Raw genomic sequence first — 24,786 nt, forward strand, 5'->3', positions numbered from 1 at the left:
TGAGCCACCGATCATCAGCTTTATTCCAGGAGCATGGTCAACTCATTGCCTTCCCTGCTCAAAAAACCAATCAGTCCCCAAGTTCATAAGCAAGGTCAAACTTGGGATTCTTTCTGTGCGGCATACAGAAGCCCAGACAGGAGTACACACACCTAACACAGAAGCCCACACAGGAGTGCACACACACCCCACATACATACAGAAGCCCAGACAGGAGTACACACACCTAACACAGAAGCCCACACAGGAGTGCACACACACCCCACATACATACAGAAGCCCAGACAGGAGTACACACACCTAACACAGAAGCCCACACAGGAATGCACACACACCACACAGAAGCCCATATAGGAGTGCATACACACACCACAGAAGGAGCCCAGACAGTAGTGCATACACACCACACACAGAAGCCCAACCCTGGACTACATAGCTAGTTCTAGCCCAGCCATGGTTGCATGGTGAGACCCTGTCTCAATAAAATAAGTAAAAAGATTAGATGTGTTGAGGCTCTAGCTCAGTAGTAGTAGAGTGTGCCCTAAAACACACGAGGCCCAACATCCTCCTTGCTGCCCCTCAAAAAATTATTACAATTTTAAAACTAAGAAAAACAACAGCCCTCGTGGCTCACCTTATGGAGAGCTCAGTGCCTCACTGAGAACTGGAGAACTGGCCTGGTATGAGAGACCTTGGATTCTACCCCTAATGCCACACAGAAAATTATACCAATGAGATTTAAAACTTGCCCACCACCAAGCATGATGGCCAACACCGGCAATCCCAACACTGGGAGGCTAAGGCAGGAGGATTGCAAGTTTGAGGCCAGCCTGGGCTAACTGAGCAAAACTCTGTCTTAAAAAAAAAAAAAAAAAAAAAAAAGCCAGGCATGGTAGCGCACGCCTTTAATCCAAGCACTGGTCAGGCAGAGGCAGGTGGATTTCTGAGTTCGAGGACAGCCTACTCCACAAAGTGAGTTCCAGGACAGTCAGGACTATACAGAGAAACCCTGTCTCGAAAAGCCCCCCCTCCCCACCAAAAAAAAAGGTTTTAACAAAGCCTCTTTCCTCCAGCTGTGCTACAGGATGTCTAGAGGGGCCTATAGGGATGATAGATTTGATGTACTGGACCTCAAGATCTCACCAAGGCTCAGACAATCTGTTAGTTTTAAAAGGCTTTAGCCCTAAGGCAGGTGGTGGCACACACCTTAGATCCCAGCACTTGGGAGACAGAGGCAGGAAGATCTCTGTGAGTTCAAGACCAGCCTGGTCTACAAAGAGAGTTTCTAGGACAGCCAGAGTTACACAAACAAACCCTGTCTACAAAAAAAAAAGAAAGAAAAGTATTAAAGGTTTTAGCCTTGCTATAGCTCAGGAGAAAAAGCACAGGTTGTAGATGAAAAACCAAATTACTGTTATGTGCTTGGCTTTGATAGGCTGAAAAAAATGGTGGCCCAGCCATATAAATGGTGGCATGGAATGACAGCTTGGTTAAAATTAGTTCTCACTCCATTTATGGATCCTTCAACTTCTCTTCAGAGAGAAGTCCTCAGACCTTGGCTAAGAATGGCTCCCACATCCACCCCATCAGTCAGGCATCCTTAAAGCCAGAGCTGGCCCATCAGGCTTGAAAGCAAGAGGCAGAGAATAAGGTGTCAGAGTATTTCTAGTAAGACTGGAAATACAGAAGGTTAACTAAGGTCAATTTAAACAGTCTCAGAAGAAAGAAACCAGAGGTCTCATGAAAGGAAAAAAAAAACAAAAACAAAACAAAAGGCTCACAGCATCCACGAATGAGCACATAAAGGGAACAGAGGAGTGGATCAGATGCACGGAGCGCCTCCATGCTGAGGTGGGTATCTGACCACAAGGACTGTTCGTCATCGTATTCCTGAAGCACTTCTCCATGAAGGTGCACCTTCTTCTCCCAGACTTAAGTGAGACAAGAACCCAACCCAACCTCAGGGATCCAACAGTCCATGGCCATATCTCCTTAGCTGTCCCTCTTCCCGAGGCTCCACTCTGGCAGGGTGCTCCCATTTTACCGCCAGGCTCGATTGAGGAGTTTCACCTGTGCCAGCCTCTTTGTGATCATGGTGGCAAAAACCAGGCCAAAAAGGACACTGCTGATGAGCACATAGTCGTAGTCATCTTTCAGGACATCAAACTGCTTGGACGGGTAAACTCGAGTTTGGTAAATATCCAAACCGTAGGCCACAACCTGAAAGACAGCTAGAATGAGAACTGGGGATAAAGACAGCCAATGAGCAGCCACAGCACCTCAGGTTCAGTCAGGAATGAGGTGGGATCCTCGAGGCACAAGACCACCACTGCAGAGGTCATGTGGGGCCACTCACCAAACAAGTGGACTCCAGGCCTGAGGGTGCTGTATAGATGCCTCGCATTCGAGAGACTGTCTGGTTATAGTTGATGAATCGCTCTGCATGGACCTGAACATCTGGAGAATATGGGATCAGGTTCTCTTCTCTGCAAAACAGAGGTAGGGATAGGGACTCTAAAAGCTGCTATAAAGGGATCTCTTTCTTCGCTGTCCTTCCTGGGATCCAGGTCCCAGGACACACACACTAAACCTGAATTTCCTTTGAGGCCTACTTCAGTCAGGTTGTTACAAATACAGCAACTGAAGGAACATGGAAGGGCTGTAAGGAGGCTGGTTGGAGACTAAGGTTAAGCACCAGACTCCTAAGTTGTTCTACATTTGCGAAGAACACATAACATAAGCCAGGCATGGAGCCTATACCCATAATTCTCAGCACTTAGGAAGCAGAGACAGGAGAACTGTCCCAAGTTCAAAGTTCCAGGCCAGCCTGTGCTACAGTGAGATGCTGTCTCAAAACCAAAGGAAGGAAACATTACACAGATGGCCAGCACTGCACACCAGAAGAAGAAAGGCCATTTTCAAACCAACACACTAAACCACTGGCAACTCCCACTCTTGACACAACTGCCTCAGTCTGGTTCATCCTCAGAAAGGGTACAGGGTTCTTCTAGCTCCACCTTGTCTCTTGCTTCAAGCCATTCTCTGTTCCTCCCACTTCCTGCCCTTCTGGGTTTCCCTAAGGGAAAAGACTAGGATACAGGAGAGGAGACAGGCAGAAATTCAGGAACTCTTAGCTTCCCTTCCTCACTTGCTTCCCTTCCTATGCCTTTACCCTTCACTACTTCAGCCTTTAGACTCAACAGGCCTGGCTCCAGGGCTGTGGTGGTATCTGGAATAATCTCTCTGTACACTGTCGCTATCTTCAGACACACCAGAAGGGGGCATCGCATCAGATCCTATTACAGGTGGTTGCAAGCCACCACGTGGTTGCTGAGAATTGAACTCAGGACCTCTGGGAGAGCAAGAATGTACACCAACCAACCACCTTCAGATCACCTTTCCCAAAGAACTTCCCAGAGCCCATCTCAAATTCTTCCACGCATATCCCTGACACCCTCACAGCTTCCTAGAATCTTTTTCCTCCTTTGCATTTACCAGTAACACCATTCACTTAGCTTGTTACCTAATGTCATTCCCCACCCAAACATCAGCTCCCAGAGGCAGGCTCCTAGCATGGCAGACTGAGCACTAGTATTGTCCATGCATTCAGTCCTGATAGTCAGAGCCTTGTGCCCACAACTGTCTCACCTGCTTTGCTCTGTTGGGATCTCTGGGCGCCGGGGATCCAGCAAGGCCTTGGGGAGGGAAAGGATTGCTCCAGAAGGCAGCCCAACTGCACAGGAAGAGATGAAGGTTCACATTTACCGAATCCTGGATAAGGCCAGTTACATAGAGGTTTACAATAAAGAGTTTAAAGTTAAGAAAAAAACAGGTCACCAAGGTCCTGTTAAATAATCAAAAAAAAAACCCAAAAAAACAGAGCCAGGCGTGGTGGTGCACGCCTTTAATCCCAGCACTCGGGAGGCAGAGGCAGGTGGATTTCTGAGTTCGAGGCCAGCCTGGTCTACAAAGTGAGTGCCAGGACAGCCAGGGCTATACAGAGAAACCCTGTCTCAAAAAACCAAAAAACAAAAACAAAAACAAAATGAAACCACTGGAAACAGTAAAGCACTAATACACATGGCATGGGTGACTGTGCCTGGCGTGAAGACACTGAGTTCTTGACACAGTCTAGTTAGCCTGAGGCCATGTGGGCTTCTGGGTAATGCAGCCAGGAATGCAGAGGAACAAGCACTGGAAAACAGCAGTTTTGTAATGGTGGTCAAAGGTCCTGTAATGTCCAGAGCTAGTTCCCTCCTGCTTGACAACAAGTAACACTAGGTGTCTATAGAAGCTCAGAGCCCCAAGCATCTCGGGTAAACCTGAGCAGGAGCCTGTTAGTTTCCCACTGAGTCTTAATCCCAGACTATACCAAGTGAGCTCTCGTTTCCATACAAGTCTGCACAAGCTATGTTTAAGAATGACTTGGGGCAGGGGCTGGCTCAGAGGTTAATAGCACTGACTGCTCTCCCAGAGGTTCTGAGTTCAATTCCCAACAACCACATGGTGGCTCACAACCATCTGTAATGGGATCTGATGTAATGCCCCCTTCTGGTGTATCTGAAGACAGCTACAGTGTACTCATATACATAAATAAGTCTTTAAAAAAAAAGAATGACAAAGGGGTTGGAGAACACTGGAAAGATCACTCAGTGGCTAGAGCACTAGAGTCCTTCCGGGACCAGGGCTCAAGTCTTACCTCCACATGGCAGTCCACAATAACCTATGACTACCTGTGACTTCTACTGCAGTGAATCCAGTGCCCTCTTCTGGCTTCCCTGAGCACCAGGCATAGATGTGGAACACAGATGTGTGCAAAACACCCATACACATAAAATAAATGTTTAGGAAGTTAAAACATGTCATCAAGACCAGGCATAGTGGGCACACTTTTTGTCTTAGCACTTGGGAGGCAGAGAGGATCACTGGATTCGATGCCACTCTGTCTACATAGTGAATTCCAGGACAGCCAGGGCTATATGGAGAGACCCTATCTCAAAAACAAACAAACCAAAAATCAAGATGCTGAGCATTCATGTGGGGGGAGGCGGGAAGATTAGGAGTTGGAGGCCACCTTGAGCAATATGAGATCCTGTCTCAACAACAAAGAATGACATCAAGAGTCAGGCACAGAAAGACAAGTTTCACACTTTCATACGTTTTGTGTGTGTGTGTGTGTGTTAAGATCATAAAAGTAGAAAGAGGGCTGGGCTTGATGGCACACGCCTTTAATCCCAGCACTCGGGAGGCAGAGGCAGGTGGATTTCTGAGTTCGAGGCCAGCCTGGTCTACAAAGTGAGTTCCAGGACAGCCAGGGCTACACAGAGAAACCCTGTCTCGAAAAACCAAAGAAAAAAAAAAAAAGTAGAAAGAGGACCATGAAAGAAAATGAGGAGATGGTGGGTGGATGGGAGAGCCTGGGGACATCCATGCTCCATGGAGTAGAAGGGTGACTCTGCAGAGGGAGGGAAGTGACCAGCAGAGGGGTAGGGCATAAAGAAGAACAAGAGAGCCGGGCGTGGTGGCGCACGCCTTTAATCCCAGCACTCGGGAGGCAGAGGCAGGCGGATTTCTGAGTTCGAGGCCAGCCTGGTCTACAAAGTGAGTGCCAGGACAGCCAGGGCTACACAGAGAAACCCTGTCTCGAAAAACCAAAAAAAAAAAAAAGAAGAACAAGAATGGCACAGGTCTATGAGAATGCCTAAGGGAAACCCATTACTTTGAATACTAACCTAAAAACATATGTAGCTAAAACAAATGAAACTGGGGATGAAAGAAAGCACCAAAGGAAGGAAGTGGCTCATGAAATCCAGCACTAAGCAAAGGCAGGCAGAGCAGAGCATCCTCACAGCACAGCCCCACTTCAGCTGAAGCCATCCTGCCAACACTCACTGAGCAAGTGCCGGCTGGTGATGCCCCTCTCGGTGATGGTAGCTTCCATGGCACTGATGGAGGAGGGGAAGATGTAGGACTGCTGGAGGACCTGGGGCAGCTGGGGTCTGTCTAGAGAGCTGAAGGCAGTGGCATTGTACTGTTCAGTGCCCTCGTAGAGCTCCAGGGCCGTCAGCTCATTGCGCCGAGCCTTAGAATTCCAGTACTGGTACTGTGAGCAGAAGGGGAGGCAATCTGGATTTAGTGTCGGATCACCTGGAAAGGGAACGCTGTTCACAGCAGCTGCAGACCAGGGAGGAAAAGACCCAGCTGCTCTCTGCTTTTCTTCCTGTTGCAGTTTTCCTAACTTCCATCACTAATGGCTTTGTCTAGGCTGTCCAAAGTTGTCCACGACACAGGAACTGCCACTGCTCTGGGAACAGCAGCCAACCTCTGGGTGCTTATGAGGTACACTGACTGAGTTAACCCGGAGGAGACCACCACTCTCCTTATTTCACAGTGCAACCAGAGAGCTCACAAGATCAGTTCAAGGACCTACAGACAATGGGAAGAGCAGAACAGCCCATGCGCTCAGCCCTGACTCCCAGGCCCCCTCTGTCTGCCCCTGTGCTGCCTACCAGGGGCTGGGATCTTAAGAAAGCACAAAGTAGCTGCTGTTTCCGGAAAGGACATGAGGCTTGGGGACCTCCTGAGCTGCGCTGTGTCCCGGTCAGTGAGTCCTTACCACCACCCAGTTCTCTGAATGCACAAGGTGGACAGGGCCCCTGGCCTTCTTCTGCACGGAGGAGTGGATGATGCGGCCAGTGACACCATCAATGAGGAAGATGCCAATAAAGGTGCGCTCGTGGTGGACATCCGTGCTCTCTGTCACCACAGCCAGCAAGTTGGGGTTCAGACTCTGGGGAGAGAAACCAGTGACAAACTTTAGGAACCACAGCAGCATGTCATGTACTTGGTTCTCCTGTGAGCTCTGGGGCCTGAGGCCAGTAAGGAGCTCAGCAGCCTGGCAGATGACCCGGCACTGCTGAGCAAAACAGCTCACAGTGTGGTTTCTCAGCAAGGACTGAATGCCTAGTGTGTCCCTTAGTCCTCTCAGAAACCCTATGATGCAGCCATTTTTCCCTCCACTATGTGGGCGCTGAGGATCAAATGCAGGTGCAAGAGTCTTTGTCTGCTAAGCCGTCTAGCTCACTACTACTTTTTTTTAATATCACTATGTAGTCTTAAGTTTACAATCCTCCTGCCTCAGCCTCCTGAGTGAGAATTAAGTGTGCCACTCTCCTATAAGGGATATAATTTGCAGCCCACAAAATGTCACAAAACCTCTGTGAAATTTCTGACGGACTAATTAACCTTAAACCCCAGAAGACTATAGTCATACCTACACTATTAATAAAACTAGCATCCAATGATGAGTACTACAGAGCAAGCACTGAGAGAAGCTAATAGCTTATGGAATGCCCAGATCCTGAGAAGTAAGGTATATATGTATAGGCTAGGCACACAGTTTGATGGCAGAGTACTTTTCCTAGCATGACAGAAGCCCTGAATACATACATAGTACCTCCACACATGCCGTGGTACATGCCCCATCCCCACATATACAAAATAAATAATGTAACAATATAACACACTGATATAGTAAAACATAATACTTATTAATTATATAATTAGGGCACAGTAGTCCATGACTTAAATACCAACACTCAGGAGTCAGAGGCAGGGTGCTCTCTGTGAGTTCAAGGATAGCCTGGTCTACAAAGTGAGCTCCAGGCTAGGCAGCGTGCTGCATCATACCTTGTAGAGCACACTTCGATCCCCCATCACCCGGCCCTGGGAGTGCACGTGCTCGCTGCTGCGCTTCCCCTTAACCTTGACGACGCGCTGCCCTTCTGGGGGGATGGTCAGCTCCCAACTCAGCTCTGTAGTGAGGTCCTAGGGAGAAGCAAGAGGGCTTGGGGTACAGAGCTAGGCCAGGGCCACTCAGAGGCATCCTCCAGCTGGCCTACCTGCAGTGTGGTAACTGAGGCATGAGTACTGGAGGGACCAGGAACAGACTCAGCTCGGGCTGCATGGGCAGGTAAGGCAGTGAAATGTTTGCTGAGTTTGATTCCCAGACCCAGCTAAAGCCTGGTGATGGCTGCACCATCATTATAATCCCAGCACTGGGAAGGTGGAGACAGAAAGATTCCGGAGGCTCACCAGCCAGCCAGCCTAGCCTACTTGGTGAGCACCAGCCCAGTGAGAGAGCCCATAAAGAAAAACAATACCTGAGAAATGACAGCCAACACGTGTATATGTGCACTTACACTCTCACAAACATGTATACACACACAAAAAAAACAAGGCTGTGAAGAAGTTTGAAAGTCTCTGTTTAATAAAGATATACCTGGTCTACATCCTGAGTGCCACCAGCAAAGCAGGACTACACAGTGAGATTGTGACTCAAACAAAGAAAAAGAAAGATACTAGCCCTGGTAAGATGGCTCAGCTGGTAAAGGTGCTTGCTGCCAAGCCTGGCAGCCAGAGTTCAGCCTCCCTACACTCAAATAAATAAATAAATAAATAAATAAATAAATAAATAAATGTAATTTCTTTAATTGAGAAAATGAAAAAGATGTTGAAGCAGGGAGCTGGAATAGAGCTCAGTGGACAATATATAGTTCCCAGGGCTCAGGGAGTGAAACCAGAGGACTGCAAACGTGCATGCCTGGTGCCCTTAGAAGCCAGGAGAGGGTACTGGATCCTTAGGACAGCAGTTCAGACTGTTGGGAGCCACCATGTGGGTGTTGGGAAATGAACCCAGGTCCTCTACAGAACAACTAGTGCTCTCAACCTTGGAGCTACCTCGTTGGCTCTTTTGTTATTTTTAGTTATGTGTATATGTGTATGTAAGGGCACATGTGTGTAGGCGCCAGTAGATGCAGGAAGAGAACACTGAGTTCCCGGGAGCTAGAGTTACAGGCAAAACCTGACATGGAGGCTGGAGACATGGCTCAGTGGTTAAGAGCACCAACTGCTCTTCCGAAGGTCCAGAGTTCAAATCCTAGCAACCACATGGTGGCTCACAACCACCCGAAATGAGATCTGACGCCCTCTTCTGGTGTGTCTGAAGACAGCTACAGTGTACTTACATATAATAATTTAATTAATTAATTAATTAATTAATTAAAAAGAAAATAAAAACCTGACATGGTGTTAGGAGCCCAATCTGGGTCCTCTAGAAGAGCAACCAGTACTCTTGGCTCAAATAATGGCTCGCCACTGAGCTGTTATTCCAGTTCTTAATAATCACATTTTTATTAAACCATTAGAGGGGCCAGGGATCCGGCTCAATGGTGAGCAACAGTGGCTGCTGACACAGAGGACCTGGGTTTGTTTCCCAGCACCCAGGCCCAGGTGACCCAACACACTTTTCTGACCTTCTATGGTGCACAAACATAAATGCAAGCAAAACCACACATGTGTAAATAAAGATAAAAGGAACAGTAAAAAAAATCAGTAATCTGTAAGCCCACGGTCACTGCGAAGGATATAAAGCATACTGTTATAAAGTCCCCTGACAGTGGAGCGCTGTGAGGTCAAGGCCAGCCTGGACTACTTCCTGAGCTCCAGACAGCCAGGGTTATATAGAGACCCTGTCATGAGCAACACATACACAGCCATCCACCCCATTCCCAGCTGTCCCTGCCAACTGTTCGCTGTCTGCTGGTAACACTGTAAGCACAGCTGCAGGGACACATGCATCATCCACCTATCTCATTAAATTACTTCCTACTCGAGGAACTGATCTGTATTTACTTGCATTCTCAATGTCTGCTCTGCTTCAAACCCGAGTCACTTCTTTGTTATTTTGAGGCAGGGTCTCTCTATGGAGTTCAGGCTGGTCTTGAACTCATGGGAATTCTCTTGTTTCAGCTTCCTGAGCTCTGGGATTGTTTGTGGATTGAGCTATATTCCCAGCTCCCTGCTTTAGCATCTTTCCTTCATCTATCTATCTATCTATCTAAATGTGTATATATGTAAAGGTCAGAGAACACACTGAGGGCATGAGTTTCCTCCTTCCAACATGTGGGTCTAGAGGATAGAGCTCAGGCTGTCCAGCTTGGGAGTGAGTGCCTTCCCCTGCCACGCCTCACCGTCTTAGTGTACACACCGGCAAACAGGGCTGTAGGCAGAGGATGCTCTAGACCACAAAGTTAGCAAGTGGTAAAGCTGAACCACTCAGCCCGCAGCCGGGTCTAAGCTGTTAATTTCTGTTCTTACTTTGCCTCTCAAAACATGTTAAAGGACAGAAGAGGGCTCTCTGGTGACCAAACACCACACAAAGTTCCTTCTAGACAGCCCTGCTACCAAGGCCAAGGCCAGCCCACTGTAAACTTCAAAGCCAGCGTGTATGGCTACTGGCAAGGGCTGAATCCCTTCAGAGCCAACTGATCCCTTTCTGGAAAAAAAAGCACATGTTCTGCTGCAATGCAGTCAACAGCATCACTCTTGTATATATGCTCAGGTCAAGCCTCGTACCTGCCTCCCTCCTCAGCAGAATGACACACCCTTTGTGCGCTACGGGATCTGTAGCTGCCCACCCAGCATCAACAAATGGGTGCATGTGAATTGGGCACCAGGGCCACTCTCTGACCAAACAACAGGAAAACCCCAGAGCTGCCCTTTTCCTACCTTTCGAAGCTGATACCCGCTGAGCCGCCCCTGCTCTGCATCCACCAAGTAGAAGAAGATGGAGGGGGCAAGTTCATGCAGCTGCCGCAAGACATTCCGCGTAGCTGGGAAAGCTGTGACCTGGAAAGACCCAGGAGGGTTAAATTCAAGTTCAGAAACCTTGAAGCTCATTTCTCAAGAGCCATTAGTGCTTGCCCACTAAAGCAAGCTTGAAGCATAAAGCAGTAAAGATAAAACAAGTCCCTGGGTCTATCTAAGGCTCAACTATGGCTCTGCTAAGAACCTCAGTGTGGGAGCTGGAGAGCAGCTCAGTGGCTGAGAGCATGCCCTGTTCTACCAGAGGACATGAGTCCATTTCCTAGTAGCCATATCAGAGGACTTACAACCACCTATAACTCCAGCTCTCGGGGATCTGATGCTTCCAGCCTCTGCAGCTACCTGCACTTGAACTGCACATAAAAACACAGAATTCAAGTAATAAAAAACTATGGCCAGGTGTGGTGGTGAGCACCTTATGAAGCCAGGCATTCACAAGGGCAGACCTGTTGCTGCTGGTGGTCTGACAACAAATGGGCTGTCTGGTATGTGGGCTACCTCGGCCCCAGCACCTGTGCCTGCCACCCCATCCCACAGCCAGCTCCACACGGAAGACTCCATTCCCCACAAGACAAAGTACCTTGTATTCGTCATCCACCAGCAGCAACACCTTGGCATAGTCTTGATCCATGACTGGGAGAAGCAGTGACTGCAAGATGGGGCGCTTCAGCACTGGGGGAGCTACCTGGCTCCACTTGCCAAAAATGGGGTTGAAGACAAACAGAGAGCTCATTCCTGTTTCCTGCAATGGGAAGAGAAGAGTTCGACTCCAGCACAGAGGGAGCGCATGTCCTCCAGGTGAGCCCGGGATGCTCAGGAAGGAAGCCATGAGGAATCCCTGCTTTCTGCCATCTTCATGAAGGGTCAAATCTCGGCCACAGATGACAGGTCCCCTAGGCTGATGGGACTGCTTCCAGCTCCAAGTCTAGCTAAGAACTGAGCATGCCAAAGAACAAATCAAAGTCAAGTCCTGGGCCAGCTGTAGTGGTACACGCCTTTAATCCTAGCATCTTCATCTCTGCAGGTCTGAAGCCACTTGGTCTACGTAGCTGGTTTTAGACTAGTCAGGGTTATATAGTGAGACCGTGTGCTCTCAAAACCAAGTCAGACATCTAATGCTTGTTGGGTGCAAAAGAATATCTACCAAACCCTACCTCACAATACAGCTAAAATGGATCCACAAAAATCCATTCAAATTCTAGAGGAAGAAATCATAATAGCTTTGTGGTTATATCAGCTACCAGGGACAGCCTGACTGCTAACTGCGCTGGTGAAGGTGGGTCTGGTTCCTAGCCAGTTCCCCGTCACGCTGGATGGCTTCTCCACCCAGGCCAGAAACTGGCAAAAATGAGGCCTTCCAACCCAAGAGCTTCTCATGGAATGCCCAAAACATGGGAGAAATCTCAGCTGTGAAATACGCAAAGGCAACACACTAGGCTGCAGTCGGCGTGGCTGGCCTCACCTTGTCCTTCACCAGCAGCGTGCACTGGGGTGGGTGAGGGAAATGGGCAGTAGTCCTCTGCACCATCAGTTTAAAGGAGGAGTCTGGCTTAACATTGGGCAGATACTGCTTCCACAGAATGGTGCCAGAGCTGCTCTCGATGCCAAAGAGCTGCAAGAAAAACAAATGCTGACTCATGACAGGAAAAAACTGATCAACTCTATCTCGAAAACTGGAACAGAGCAAGCCTGCTGCCTGCTGCCTGCGCCAAAGAATTGGGGCTCGTGTGCTCACCTTGCCTGAGGCTGTTACCATCACCATCATTTTCTGCAGGTTGAACTCATCTCTAGCCAGTGTGTCAATGTTGATCTCATTCTTAATCTGGCTTCGGGGCTTCCGAGCATCGTAGAACATTTTCCAGAGGTGGGAAGTCCAGGCCTGGAGCAGGATGAGCTGGGACGACAGGCGTTTCAGGAACATCCCCAGCAAGCCATCTGGTGTCGGGGAGGAAGAAAGGCACTCCATCAGACTAGAAATCCAGCAGGAAGGGGTGTGCTTTCCCAGGAGGGACCTCTCCCTCTCCTGAAGAACCTTCCAGTCAGTCCTACTCCAGGCAGTCTGTTCGAGATGCCAGCAGTCCCACACTCTGGTGCAGCCATGCACAATTTTCCAAAGCCTCCTTACCTGGCTCCTAGGACTTCAGCTACCTAGAATCTTGTTAATAGGAGACTAAGAGGTAAGAATCAGCCATGCAGGATGCAGCCATGCTGGGACAACCAAGGGAAGGCAGAGAAGTGTGGGCCTCGGGTGCAGCAGGAGCAGGTGTGCGCATGAACAGTGCTTCTGTCTCCCAGTACTTCACTCTACTTTACTAACCTGTTCCCAGCATCCCTTTCTACAACCTATTCCTAAGGCCATCATTCTCCCTTGCTTCTGACTCCATTGGTGAGGCATCTCCCTCAGAGACGAGACAAGTGCAGGATACCATAAGGAGGAAGGTCTCAGCACAAATTAAAATCCCAGACCTGGTGCCTTCTACTGTGAAACCCTAAGAAATTTGCTTAAGCCTTGTGCCTTTGGTCCCTCATCTACTAGATGGCATGAAACCCAGAGGCCCGTTATAAAGAACAGATCATATGATATATGATCTGCTGTACTAATGTTAGTGTGTGGGAAGTGCTCATCTTTTTCCACCAACCACAATTCACAGAGAGACAGAGCAACAAGTCAGAAGCAGAGCAATCCACACATACACAGTGTCTGCAAGTCAGAAAAACAACCAAGCAAATGCTAGCCATGTGGGCACACAAGACAGAACAGGCAGCAAAAGCAAGATTTACCTTGAATCGCTGGGTCCAGCAGCAGAAATAGATAGTAAAGTTAAGTTAATTCTCAGCTTAAGAAAATACACAGCACTAGCCGTGTACCTGATCCAAAAGATGCCCTCAACACTGCCTACTGCACAGCGGGATGAATGGATGAAGGAAGGGTGGGGAGGGCAGGACTGGACTGGAAAGGAACAAACCAAACTCATCAGATAACCACTGATGGTCAGAGCCACTGCCAGCGCAGAGAGCATGGCGCTATCTCCAATCACACCTCTCTAGGTGTAGCTGTGGCACTGGAGACAGTGGGTGAAGATGTGTGACACGGAGCCTGACAACTAACTCTAGGTACCTAGGCAATGACACCTACTATTATACTAAGCAAAGACATTTTTGCCTCAGTATCTTTCACTAGAGGGACTCAGCAAAAATGTGGCTGCATAAGCCATGGGGCTGTTGATGCACTGGAAACTGGCCACAGGATTCCTCAGAACATCTGGCTGAGCCCAGAAGCCAGGGACACAGTGAAATCCATAAACCCAGCTAACCCTCCCTGGAGCCGCCTCCCTTGGTTCATACCTGCCTTCTTGCCAAATTCTCCTTCCAACTCAGCCTGTGCTCCAGTCAGGGGGAGATCCACCATCTCCAGGCACACGACTTCTGCCAGGGACTCCTCTCGGCTCCACAACACCACCTTCCCAGCTACAAGAAACCCAGGTTGTAAGAGCTCAGCCTGGCTGCCTAGCCCTGAGGAGACTCTTAGAGGTGGCTCAGAGTTCAAGTCTTATGCAAAAGATCTCATGAGGCTGGGGTCAGCAGTCAAGTGAGGAAGCTTCTCTATCTCGAGGAACTGAGTAAATTGGCAAGGTACACACGCTGCTTGAATCTTTCCCAAGCCTATGCACACACACACACACACACACACACACACACACACACACACACACCTCCCGCAATGACTGGAATTTAAAGCAGACACAAACATGGCTGCATGAGGCACTTACCAAGCTGCTGCAGGAACAGCTGCAGATGGTCCTGTGTCTGCACCAAGGCCCGGTAGCCCACCGAGTCGTCCTTCTTCAAGAACACCTGGATGTACAGCTAGAAGCCAACAGTAAGATGCCAAGTGGCACCAAGGTACTGGACCCCAAGATTCAAAGGATTGGGATTCGGCTGAGATCCAGGCCATGGCATGACTTGATGTCTACACAATACAGTAATTATCTGAGCATTGGCAAGAAAGCACACACTCTTTAAAGCCAGCAATGAGCTGAGGCTCTCGCTGATGTGTCTATGAAGGGCAGCAAGTATTTGAGGGGCTATCATCCCTTCATGCCCCAGTTGGACTTAACAAGGTGAACAGAAGGCCAGGCCAGGACTTCCCATTTTAGGACTAAAGAGTCCCCATCGCATGAGCTGAGGGATACAATTCAATGTCCCAGAAGAAGACTGGGTAAGAATATTAGTACATCTAGGGAGTCCGTCTGGAGTGTGAACCCCAGCAACACGTCTTACTAGCTCCATGGCTCAAAATGCCCTGGGCAAGGGCACATTCACAAGCCAGGTCAGTAACAAGCAATCCACAAGACTGTCAAGATGCCCTAGGGATTAACACATAAACAACAACTAAGTGCAGGGCCTCGCGCACAGCGGCAGCAGTGGGCTGGAGAGTCAGGGTATGTGTTACTATTGCAGAGGACCCAGGTTAAATCCCTACTACCACAGGGCAGCTCAAAACTGTCTGTGACTCCAGCTCCAGGGGACCAAATGTTCTATGTGACCATGTGGTACACATACTACAGGCAATCAAAATACTCATACACGTAAAATAATAATTCTAAAACAACGGCAACACCAGCATCAGACTAGCTCTGGAGGAACTAGGGGCCTGTTCAGAGAGCCCTAATCCAGGGCCATAGCTGTGGCCAAGCCCGAAGGACATGAAGCCCATAGAATAGAGTGTGAAGGCCAAGGCTGTCTTACCTGCTCAGGGCGCGTGCCCTTCTGCTCCAGGCTGAAGGAAATGGAAGTGTCTAGGAGCCGCCGACCTGTCTCCACTAAGTAGAGGTTAATGGTGTAGGTCTGGTTGAAGCAAGCCAGAGAGTCCTAGAAGTACAGACAGTGGGGCCACAATAAAGTCCCCTAAAGTGTCAAGACAGTGCAAACACCCTCGAGAAGAAAAACCTGTGCAAAGGGAGGTCAAGAGAGCTAAAGCCTACAGCAGAAACAAGTTGCTGAGTAAATCAACAAGATCACAACTACTGTGCATCTGAGAAGGGAGCCAGAAGCTGAGAAGGGGGTGGGGGGATCCTTTAATCACAACACTTGGGAGCCTGAGGCTAACCTGGTCTACACAGTGAATTCCAGGGCAGCCAGGACTAACATAGAAATCTTGTCAGGTATGAGCAAGTACTGTGTGTGTCTGAGAAGGAAGCCAATGCTACAAGCATGCTCATCTCAGAAGGGAGCCAGTGTGTACAGGGAACAGAGTTCCCAGATACGAAGAAAGGGAAAGCTTGGGATATGAGGCCTTCTGTCAGGCCCCCACAGCCACCCAGTGCACTATGGAACACCACTGGGCTCTACCAGCTACAGACCCCAGAGGATTGGGGAAGCTTAGGCTCGGAGAAGCAAGTCGGGAAGAAGAGATCTCTGGAGTCTACCTCCTCGTTTTGCCATAAGAAGGGACAAGACAGGCCATTTAGCTGACAGTACTTGGACCCCACCTGAAGCTGAAGACTCAAGGGGACCTGCTAGCCCCAGTTGATCTTGGCTTTCTTGAGCAGCCTCCTGTGTTTGTAGGTTTGCCCCACCACCCAATGCCACACCTAATCTGCCAATACCACACCCTACCTGTGCACCAGACGCCTCAGGAAAGCTCGCCACAGACCCATCTCCAGCACTGACAGGTTTTTGCTAGAGAAAGGAAGATGAGAGAACCCTCAGCCAAAGGGTTACTTCCCAGAAACTTCTGTCTTCTCAGTACAGTCAAAAGGCAAATCTTACTTTCCATGGCCCTCCTCACAAGCCTAGGAACCCCTAACAGTCTGAGAGACTAAGGTGGCTACATCAGGATCCTGTTCCTATTGAGGTGGAGTCTCTGTAGAAAGCTGTAGAGATGAGAGGAGAACTCCTCTCTCTGCAGCCTCCCACCCCTGTGACACCAACCATCAGGGTTCCCAAAGATAAGGAGGCCCACATGCTCGCTGTCACCCACAGTACTCACCACTTCAGTGCGACAGGTCATGACTGCAGCCACCGTCTTCTCCCCTGTGGTGGCGAAGCTGACGAGTGTGGCCTGTGAGGAAAATGAGATAGCAGCTCCCAGACACTGGGACTTGAGGCAAGGATGCCAGGGTTCAAAAGTTCTGCCTCCTACCAGCTTTGTCCTGGAAGACCCTTCTGCTCCTAGCAGCCGCTCTGCCTGCAGTTACCTGGGGGAAGTTCTTGAGCAGAGTCACAGCACCATGGTGGTAGTGCAGTAGAGCGTAGTGGCTCGGGGACAACTGCAGGAAGAACTGGGCCCGAGAAGGAGCCACTGGGCTGGGTTGTGTGGGCAGCACTTGGGGCTGGAATCCACTTCCAAATTCTAAATCAGGAGACTAGGGGAGACAAGAAGAAGGGTGAACAGTTTACCCCTCCCGAACCATCAAGACTAGGTTGTCTGCCCTGCTTGCCAGGGAGCAACTCTAAACTAGGGCAATGGCTCCAGAAGCTCCTATTCAAGGTCCCCAAAAGAGACCATGGCCTACAGCCTCTGACAGCAGGTCAGCCAAAGCATGAGCAACCTCACAGGGAAACACTGCCTGTCCCTAAGCAATACTGCCAGCCATCCTCCGCCCTACAGCAGGTGACATCTCAGACCAAAAGAGCAGCCTCTCACCTGCAGGGGGATCTGTCGCAGTTCCCACTCCGTCTCCAGGGCCAAAGTGTGGAGTGAGTGTGAGCTGGGGTCGGGGCATACCAGGACAGCCTCATCTACCACACCACAGGCCCCAGTGAGGTGCTGCAGCCATGGAGTCCAAACCCTGACCTGTGGAGAGATTTTTATAACAGACTCATGAAGAGCAGCAGCAGCAGCAAATCAGCAGAGCAACTGCTAGGATCCCAGAGGCTCAAACTCAAAATACAGTGAGCCTGGTGAGCATGGCAGCACACCTTTAACACCAGCACTTGGGAGGCAGAGGTCTGTGAATCTCTGTGAGTTTGAAGCCAGCCAGCCTGGTCTACACAGTGAACCCTAGGAGACCCAGAGCCTGAGGGGTCAGGGGTCATTCCAGACTGGACTCCCATTCTTTCATATCTCCCTTAGAAGCTCTTAAAGAGACAGTGGCTTTAATCCCAGCACTTGGGAGGTAGAGGCAGGCGGATTTCTGAGTTCAAGGCCAGCCCGCTCTACAGAGTGAGTTCCAGGACAGCCAGGCTACACAGAGAAACCCTGTCTCAAAAAAACCAAACCAAAAAAAGAAAGAGAGAGAGACAGAGTCAGAGACAGAGACAGTACCTAGATCTGAGTCGCTCTTCTGCCAGCCCAGAAGAGCACACTTTGTGTATTAACAAAGTACTTTAAACATATGCTGAGGACAAGTCAGCAGCAACAGACGGGCATCAGGAACACAAGCTGCCTTTGCAGCTGCCCTGCCAAGTTCCTTGGACCCTATGAAAAGAAGGCCTCCATCACCTCCTTCCCACCCTCAGGGAGCCAGATGCCCTCTGTACCTGCTGAACAATCTCTCCATCCTCCACGTTAAACTTGACGATGTTCACGTGGCTGAAGGGAACGATGCCAAGGGCCCACACCACCCCGGAGCCGTAGGAATACACCATCTGGTAGAGGATGCTGTCACTAAGGGAGGGAGGAGAGGACAAGGTGGCCAACTGAGCCCTTAGACCTGAGCTTTCCCAAGGGCTTCCAAAATCAAGCTGCCATTTCCTAGTGCGGTATCACTAGCTGAAAAGCCCCAAGCAGAGTTGTCTGTCTCACACAGCCTTTGCCTTTGGGTTCTTTGCTGTTGATGTCTGCAGTGTGAGGGATCAAACCCAGGGCCTTCCTCAGAACCGCTAGACAGGTGCCCCATGACCAGCCCCGCCCCACGACCCAGCCCCTAGTCTTGCTTTGGTCTTTAATTTGAATTTCTCATCAATATGTTCAAATTGCTATCACATATATAAACTGGACGGCCAGCTTTTCCTAAGTGATAGATGTGACACGCCCACTTACATATGGGGCACCATACCAAATGGTTGAGTGAGGCTGTGGAGGTAGGCCCACCAGGTAGGCCACACTCATGGATGTTTTGCTTAGTTCTCTAGGATATTGACTTTTGGGTATTTGGATTTTTTGTTTTCTGTTTTTGGGTTGGTTTTCTTTCTTTCTTTTTCTAAAAAAAAAAAAAAAAAAAAAAAAAAAACCAGGCTGGAAAGATGGCTCAGTGGTTAGGAGCACTGGATGCTCTTCCAGAGGTCCTTGATTCAGGTCCCAGCAACCACATGGTAGCTCACAACCATCTATAAGGAGATCTGGTGCCTTCTTCTTCTAGCCTGCAGGCATACATGCAACAGTACACTCATACATTAAATAAAATAAAAAAAACAAAAAAAACTCTCACTATGTAGCCCAAGATGGCTTTAAACCCGTTATCCTCATGTCTTGCCTTCCTCCTAGAATTAGGTATGGGTATGGGTGTGGGTGTGTGTGTCTGTGTATGTGTGATGCACACTACCATGTTTAACCAGGAATTTGACCCATTTTTTAGTAAGGCTAAGAATCAAACAAAAGCCAAGCAGCGAGCCGGGCGTGGTGGCGCACGCCTTTAATCCCAGCACTCGGGAGGCAGAGGCAGGCAGATTTCTGAGTTCGAGGCCAGCCTGGTCTACAAAGTGAGTTCCAGGGCAGCCAGGGCTATACAGAGAAACCCTGTCTTGAAAAACCAAAAAAAAAAAAAAAGCCAAGCAGCGATGGTTCATGCCTTTAGTCCTAGCTCTTGAGAGGCAGAGGCAGGCAGATCTCTGTAAGTCTTAGGCCAGTCTGGTCTACAGAGTGAGTTCCAGAGACAGCCAGAGCTATACAGAGAAACCCTGTCTCTAAAGACCTAAAAGGAAAAAAAAGAGCCAAATGGCGGCCCCTGAGTGTGGCAGGTAGGCTCTACCACAGAGCCCATATCCAGCCTTAACTTTAGCAATTTCACTTTTGAAAACCTTTTGGAGTTGGAGCCGGGCATGGTGGCGCACGCCTTTAATCCCAGGGAGGCAGAGGCAGGCACATTTCTGAGTTCGAGGCCAGCCTGGTCTACAAAGTGAGTTCCAGGACAGCCAAGGCTATACAGAGAAACCCTGTCTCGAAAAACCAAAAAAAAAAAAAAAAAAAAAGAAAATCTTTTGGAAACGATTGCAAATGGCTGAAGCCAATGCCTGCCTGACCTCTACCCACCCCGTTCCTTCCTAGCTTTCCTGCTTCTAACCCCTGAGACCTCTGGAAAGCACTCCGAGCCTCCCTCGGCCCTCCCTGTAGCTGTAACTCTGACCATGAACAAAGCATCCGACTACTGTAAAAGTGGCTGGAAGGCCCAGAACCCTGTGTGCATGAGCAGGAGAGGCTCCCTGTGTGGCAGCTCTCATGCCACAGTTTGAATTTTCTCCACCCTTCCAAGTACACTCCAAGTATGTAGCCACGGCCTTTCCACTCAGACCCACGTGCGCAAGCATACTACTCCCACGTGGTGCCAACAGGAGGGCACCTGGCCAAGCACCATCAAGGGGATAGAGCATCGTAGGGATTGGGACAAGGTAGTCATCACTTGGGAAAAGATAGCCTTACCTTTCTGGCAGATGCTCCACCCACTTCAGGTGCCCACTGGAGAGGTGGTGGAGGGTGAGGGTCGTCTTCTTCAGAACTGCAATGTACCTCACTGACTCCTGAAGGCCCACTAGCCCAAGTGCCTGGAAACTGAGCACAGTTAGGGTGAGGGCTGCAGCTGGAGTGGCTGCCCCACTGCTGCCTCTCGTGCTGTTTACTGAAGTTTGCTGAGTCAGAAAACAAATAGACCTGGGTCCCAGTGCCAGGTCTACCTGATCCTGGCTCTGCCAACTTGAAAATCTGCCTTGCAACCACTTAGGCACACTGCCCTCCAGCCCCCACATCTCCTACAGGTTACACCTTCCTCTCCCTACTTACCCTCTAGCATCCCCCCATCACCCAGTGCTGTCACTGAAGCTTAGAACCACGTGCACAATTAGGCATGAACCTGATGCCAGAGCCGTTTCAGATTCACAGTGTGCTCACTACCGGTGGTCCACCAAATGCTAATCAACTGAACTGCTATGGTAAGACACATAAGCAAGGGGCTGGAGAGACGGCTCAGCGGTTAAGAGCACTGACTGCTCTTCCAGAGGTCCTGAGTTCAAATCCCAGCAACCACATGGTGGCTCAGAACCATCTGTAATGGAATCAGATGCCCTCTTATGGCGAGTCTGAAAACTGCTATAGTGTACTCATATACATAAAATAAATACATAATTGTTTTGGGTTGGTTTTTTTTTTTTAATGATTTTAGAGCTCTATTGTAGAAAGGCAAGGAGAAAAAGAGAAAGGAGGGGGGGCAGCCATGGCCACATGGAAAGAGGGGGAAGGGAGAAGGGGAAAAGGAAAGCTGGAGATAAGAATGAGAGGTAAGAACTTAAGAGCTCAATAATTCTTTAAAAAAAAAAAAAAGACTCATAAGCGAAAGCCAATAAGTTCACAGACTAATCTCAGCAAAGATGAGGCAGTGGTCCAAGCTATTCTCTAACAGAGAACTAAAATGCAGATTCAAGCATTTGGTACAGCTCTGCAATCCCAGACCTTGCAAGGTAGAAGCAGGAGTGTCAGAAGGTGAAGGCCAGGACTGTCAAGATGGCTTGGCAGGTAAAGGCACTTCCTGAGCAAGGCTGACAGCCCAAGTTCAATCCCCAGAACCCACATAAAGGTAGAAAGAGAACTGGCTCCAAAGTTGTTCACTAACCTCTATGTCACGTGGCATGCACACTCTCCTTCCCACACACATCACCCCAAGACACACACACCTGATGACAATAACTAAAAGGACTCCAAAAGTCCAAAGTCAGCCTCATCTGCATAGCTATTTTGAGGGCAACCTGGGCTACATGAGATCTATCTCAAAGCAAACAAACATAAGAAACATGGAAAACATCCGGGCAGTGGTGGCGCACGCCTTTAATCCCAGCACTCGGGAGGCAGAGGCAGGTGGATTTCTGAGTTCAAGGACAGCCTGGTCTACAGAGTGAGTTCCAGGACAGCCAGGGCTATACAGAGAAACCCTGTCTCAAAACTACAAAACTACAAAAAAAAAAAGTCCAACCGTGTTCAAGAACAGAATAAACATTGTGTCTAGTACAGCAGTGCACATCTAATAGATGCTCAATTAACAAAATCCTCCTAATTCATAGAAAATCACTTGTAAATTCTCTTTCCACAATCTCATTTGCTGAGGGAATAAACACACGTGTGCTATAGCAAGCAAATCAAGAATGGGCATCTGAGTCCTCCTAGCACTTGGGAGATAAAGGCAGAGAGAGCTCTTTGAGTTCAAAGCCAGCCTGATTTACATATTCCAGGATAGCCAGAGCTAGAGAGACCTCAAAAAAAGGAGGGTGGAGGGCACTGGAATAGAGAGATGGCACTGGCTGGCCTTCCAGTGCACCTAAATTCAATCCCCAGCACCCATATGGCTCACAGCTGGCTGGTAATCCAGTTCTAAGGGACCCAACACCCTCTTCTGGCCTCCAAAGAGACTGCACTCATGTGGACCACAGACATACAAGTGGGCAAAACACCCTACACATAAGGAAAAAGCTTTAAAGGATGGGCATCTATGTCTCTTCAGTGGTCTCTGAGGGGGGGGGGGGGGGGAAGCCCAATGGCCCAGCTGTTGTCTATGCAGGTCCCTCCCCTCAGCCACCAAGATGCCCAGCTTTGCTGTCTATGCAGGTCCCTCCCTCAGCCACCATGACGCCCCACTTCTTCCCTACCTGCCAGTGTCCAGAGTTATCTCCCAGTTCAGGCCCCCGATGTTGGTCTCCCAGGAACGCATGAGGCGCCCTCCATTAGATACAGTGATTGCATCTGGAAGAGAGAAAGTCCACTGCCATTTTCAAAACCTGCTCAGTTGCGGCATGAGCCCGCCTCCAGCTCATGATTGTAAACAGACATTAACCGGGTACCCTGTTTCCTTCGCTGTCAAAAGTACCTCTCCTCCCTTCCCCGTCAGACCCAGACTAAGCAAAGAACCAAGAAATGGGAGACGGGGCTGAGCCCACAATGGAGACCTTTTGCTTACCTTGTCCATGGACCAGCATGGCATCCACAGCTCCTTCTGCTGTGCCTTTGTCCACATGGCGCCACACTGAGAGATAAGAAAGTTAGACATTGCTTTGAGCCAGAGCCACTGTGACCTTACAAGACCAGGAAGGGGCTGAGGCCTTCATTTGTACAGCATTATCTAACAAACAATCCCAGCAGCAGGGATAATTCAAGGGTAGTCATCTAAGGCTTCACTGCAAACAGGATAGAATGTAGCCTTTGCAGTGCTATCTTAAATTAAAGGCCTTCAGGACAGAGGGAAGGAATTACAAAGGCAGTGCCACAAATTTACACAGTGAAAGACAACAAGACTAGAGAACATAAAAAGAAGAAGGCAAGCCGCGGGTCGCTCAGATGCATCCAGTCAGCTTCCTTCCCTGAAGCCTCCGGCCTCCGCAGTTCACTCACAGATCTCTCCAGTCCGAGAATTTAACGCCGCAATCACATTCTTCTCTGTGGCAACAACCAACTTCTTGGATCCAGGGGAAAACTCCAAGGAGGCAAACTTGATCTTCCCAACATACTGCTGTCTCCTGAGGACCAGTGCAGGGGAACATCAGGGCACGAAGACAAACTGCTGCCTCACACCAGCACATCTCCCTCAGCACACGCAAGAAGTGCGTGCTAATGAAGAGCTCCAAGCATACACAAGAGTTCTGTGCAACGTACTCAGAAGCAAAAGAAGACAGGAGAGGACTGCCACCATATACATGGGAGACAACACCAGTCTGTCAGCTAAATGTAACACCTACCTACTCAGGCAACACCCCAGAGTACTCGGCCTAATTAATTTTTAGGGGCAACAGACTTCCAGGGGCACAGGTGCTTGCACACTGTTGCAATGGGGAAATGCTGCTGTCTGAGGCACACTGAGCGAGCCTGGCATTTAGATGGCATCTCTCATTTAGACCGCTGTGTTATTTTGCCTAGTTTGTTTTAAAGGAGCTTCTGGGGTTTGGTTTGGTTTTAAGATTTATTTATTTATTTTATGTATGTGAGTACACTGTCACTGTCTTCAGACACACCAGAAAAGGGCATCAGATTCCATTACAGATGGCTGTAAGCCACCAAAGTCCAGATAGGCTAATGATTGTTGGGACCAGGACCCAAAATGAACACCTTTTAAAAAAATACATATGTATGTGTATATATACCCGTGTGTGTGTGTGTGTGTGTGTGTGTGTGTGTATGTGTGTGTTAGTTGTCTGTCAATTTCCCCAGGAGCATACAACTGATAAGTAGCCAAATGCTTATTCAATCTGAAATAAGCACAGTCTGAAGGAAGGGGTGAGCGAACGAATGTCTGGCTGATAAGTTTGGAGAGGAAGAGGCCACACTGCACCCAGAGAGTCCCTCAGAGGAAAAGGCTCACTTTAGAACTTGTAAGACAAGAGGACTAAGTGACACCAGCTAGTTTCAGGCTTAAAGTTCACTGGGGCTAGTGACGTGGGACCCAGAAGATCACAAACCTGACAGCCACAAAATCGGACATGACAGGAAAGGAGGGAACTAGTGACCTCTGACCAAAACCCTTAAACCCTTAAAGCCTGCCTTCACTGCGGAGCAATCTGCACCGTCATATACAGGGCGGCTTAAAGAGCTCCCTCCATGCTTAACATAAAGCTCTTGGGTTGACGTCTTCAGACTCTTCATATCTGAAGAGGGGACTCTCACATTGTCATTCTGCACAGGGTGCAGCATTCATTCATTCACTTCTCCCTGAAAGCACCCTCCCGTTAAGTTATAGCCTGGGTTCGGCTCCATGGCAAATCTCCTTCAGGTTAACAGAAGGGAGACAGATGCTGAGAAAGCAAATACCGACGTCCTGGAGAAGCGTCACCCGTACGCACCAGTCAAACTTGCCCACTTGGTCTTCGTAGACCGCGGCCGCAGGGACTAGCAGCACAGCAGCCCAAATCCAGAATCCAGACGCCACCGCGGCCGCCATGATTGAAGCCCAAGCACCGCCCGCCGCCAGCCCGGCATGCACCGGGCTT

The 24,786-nt window shown here is 49.2% G+C and overlaps 1 protein-coding gene across 1 annotated transcript; it reads right to left on the minus strand.

Moving 5' to 3' along the window:
• Positions 1-24,761, minus strand: Emc1 (ER membrane protein complex subunit 1). The gene is made up of 23 exons (XM_021159891.3): positions 24,640-24,761; positions 23,198-23,322; positions 22,767-22,832; positions 22,459-22,552; positions 20,249-20,377; positions 18,151-18,277; positions 17,315-17,464; positions 16,866-17,033; positions 16,658-16,729; positions 16,285-16,347; positions 15,415-15,537; positions 14,436-14,532; positions 14,011-14,133; positions 12,401-12,600; positions 12,128-12,277; positions 11,246-11,407; positions 10,570-10,689; positions 7,690-7,827; positions 6,617-6,790; positions 5,893-6,103; positions 3,649-3,733; positions 2,357-2,486; positions 1-2,220 (listed from the first exon to the last, which is right to left on the minus strand). Exons 1-23 carry the CDS (start codon positions 24,735-24,737, stop codon positions 2,041-2,043), a joined length of 2,985 nt encoding a protein of 994 aa, XP_021015550.1. The 5' UTR covers positions 24,738-24,761; the 3' UTR covers positions 1-2,040.
• Between the last annotated feature and the right edge of the window lie 25 nt (positions 24,762-24,786).

Source organism: Mus caroli, unplaced genomic scaffold, assembly GCF_978045245.1.
Source record: "Mus caroli unplaced genomic scaffold, Mus_caroli_1 scaffold_6, whole genome shotgun sequence".
In the NCBI taxonomy this organism is placed as follows: domain Eukaryota; kingdom Metazoa; phylum Chordata; class Mammalia; order Rodentia; family Muridae; genus Mus; species Mus caroli.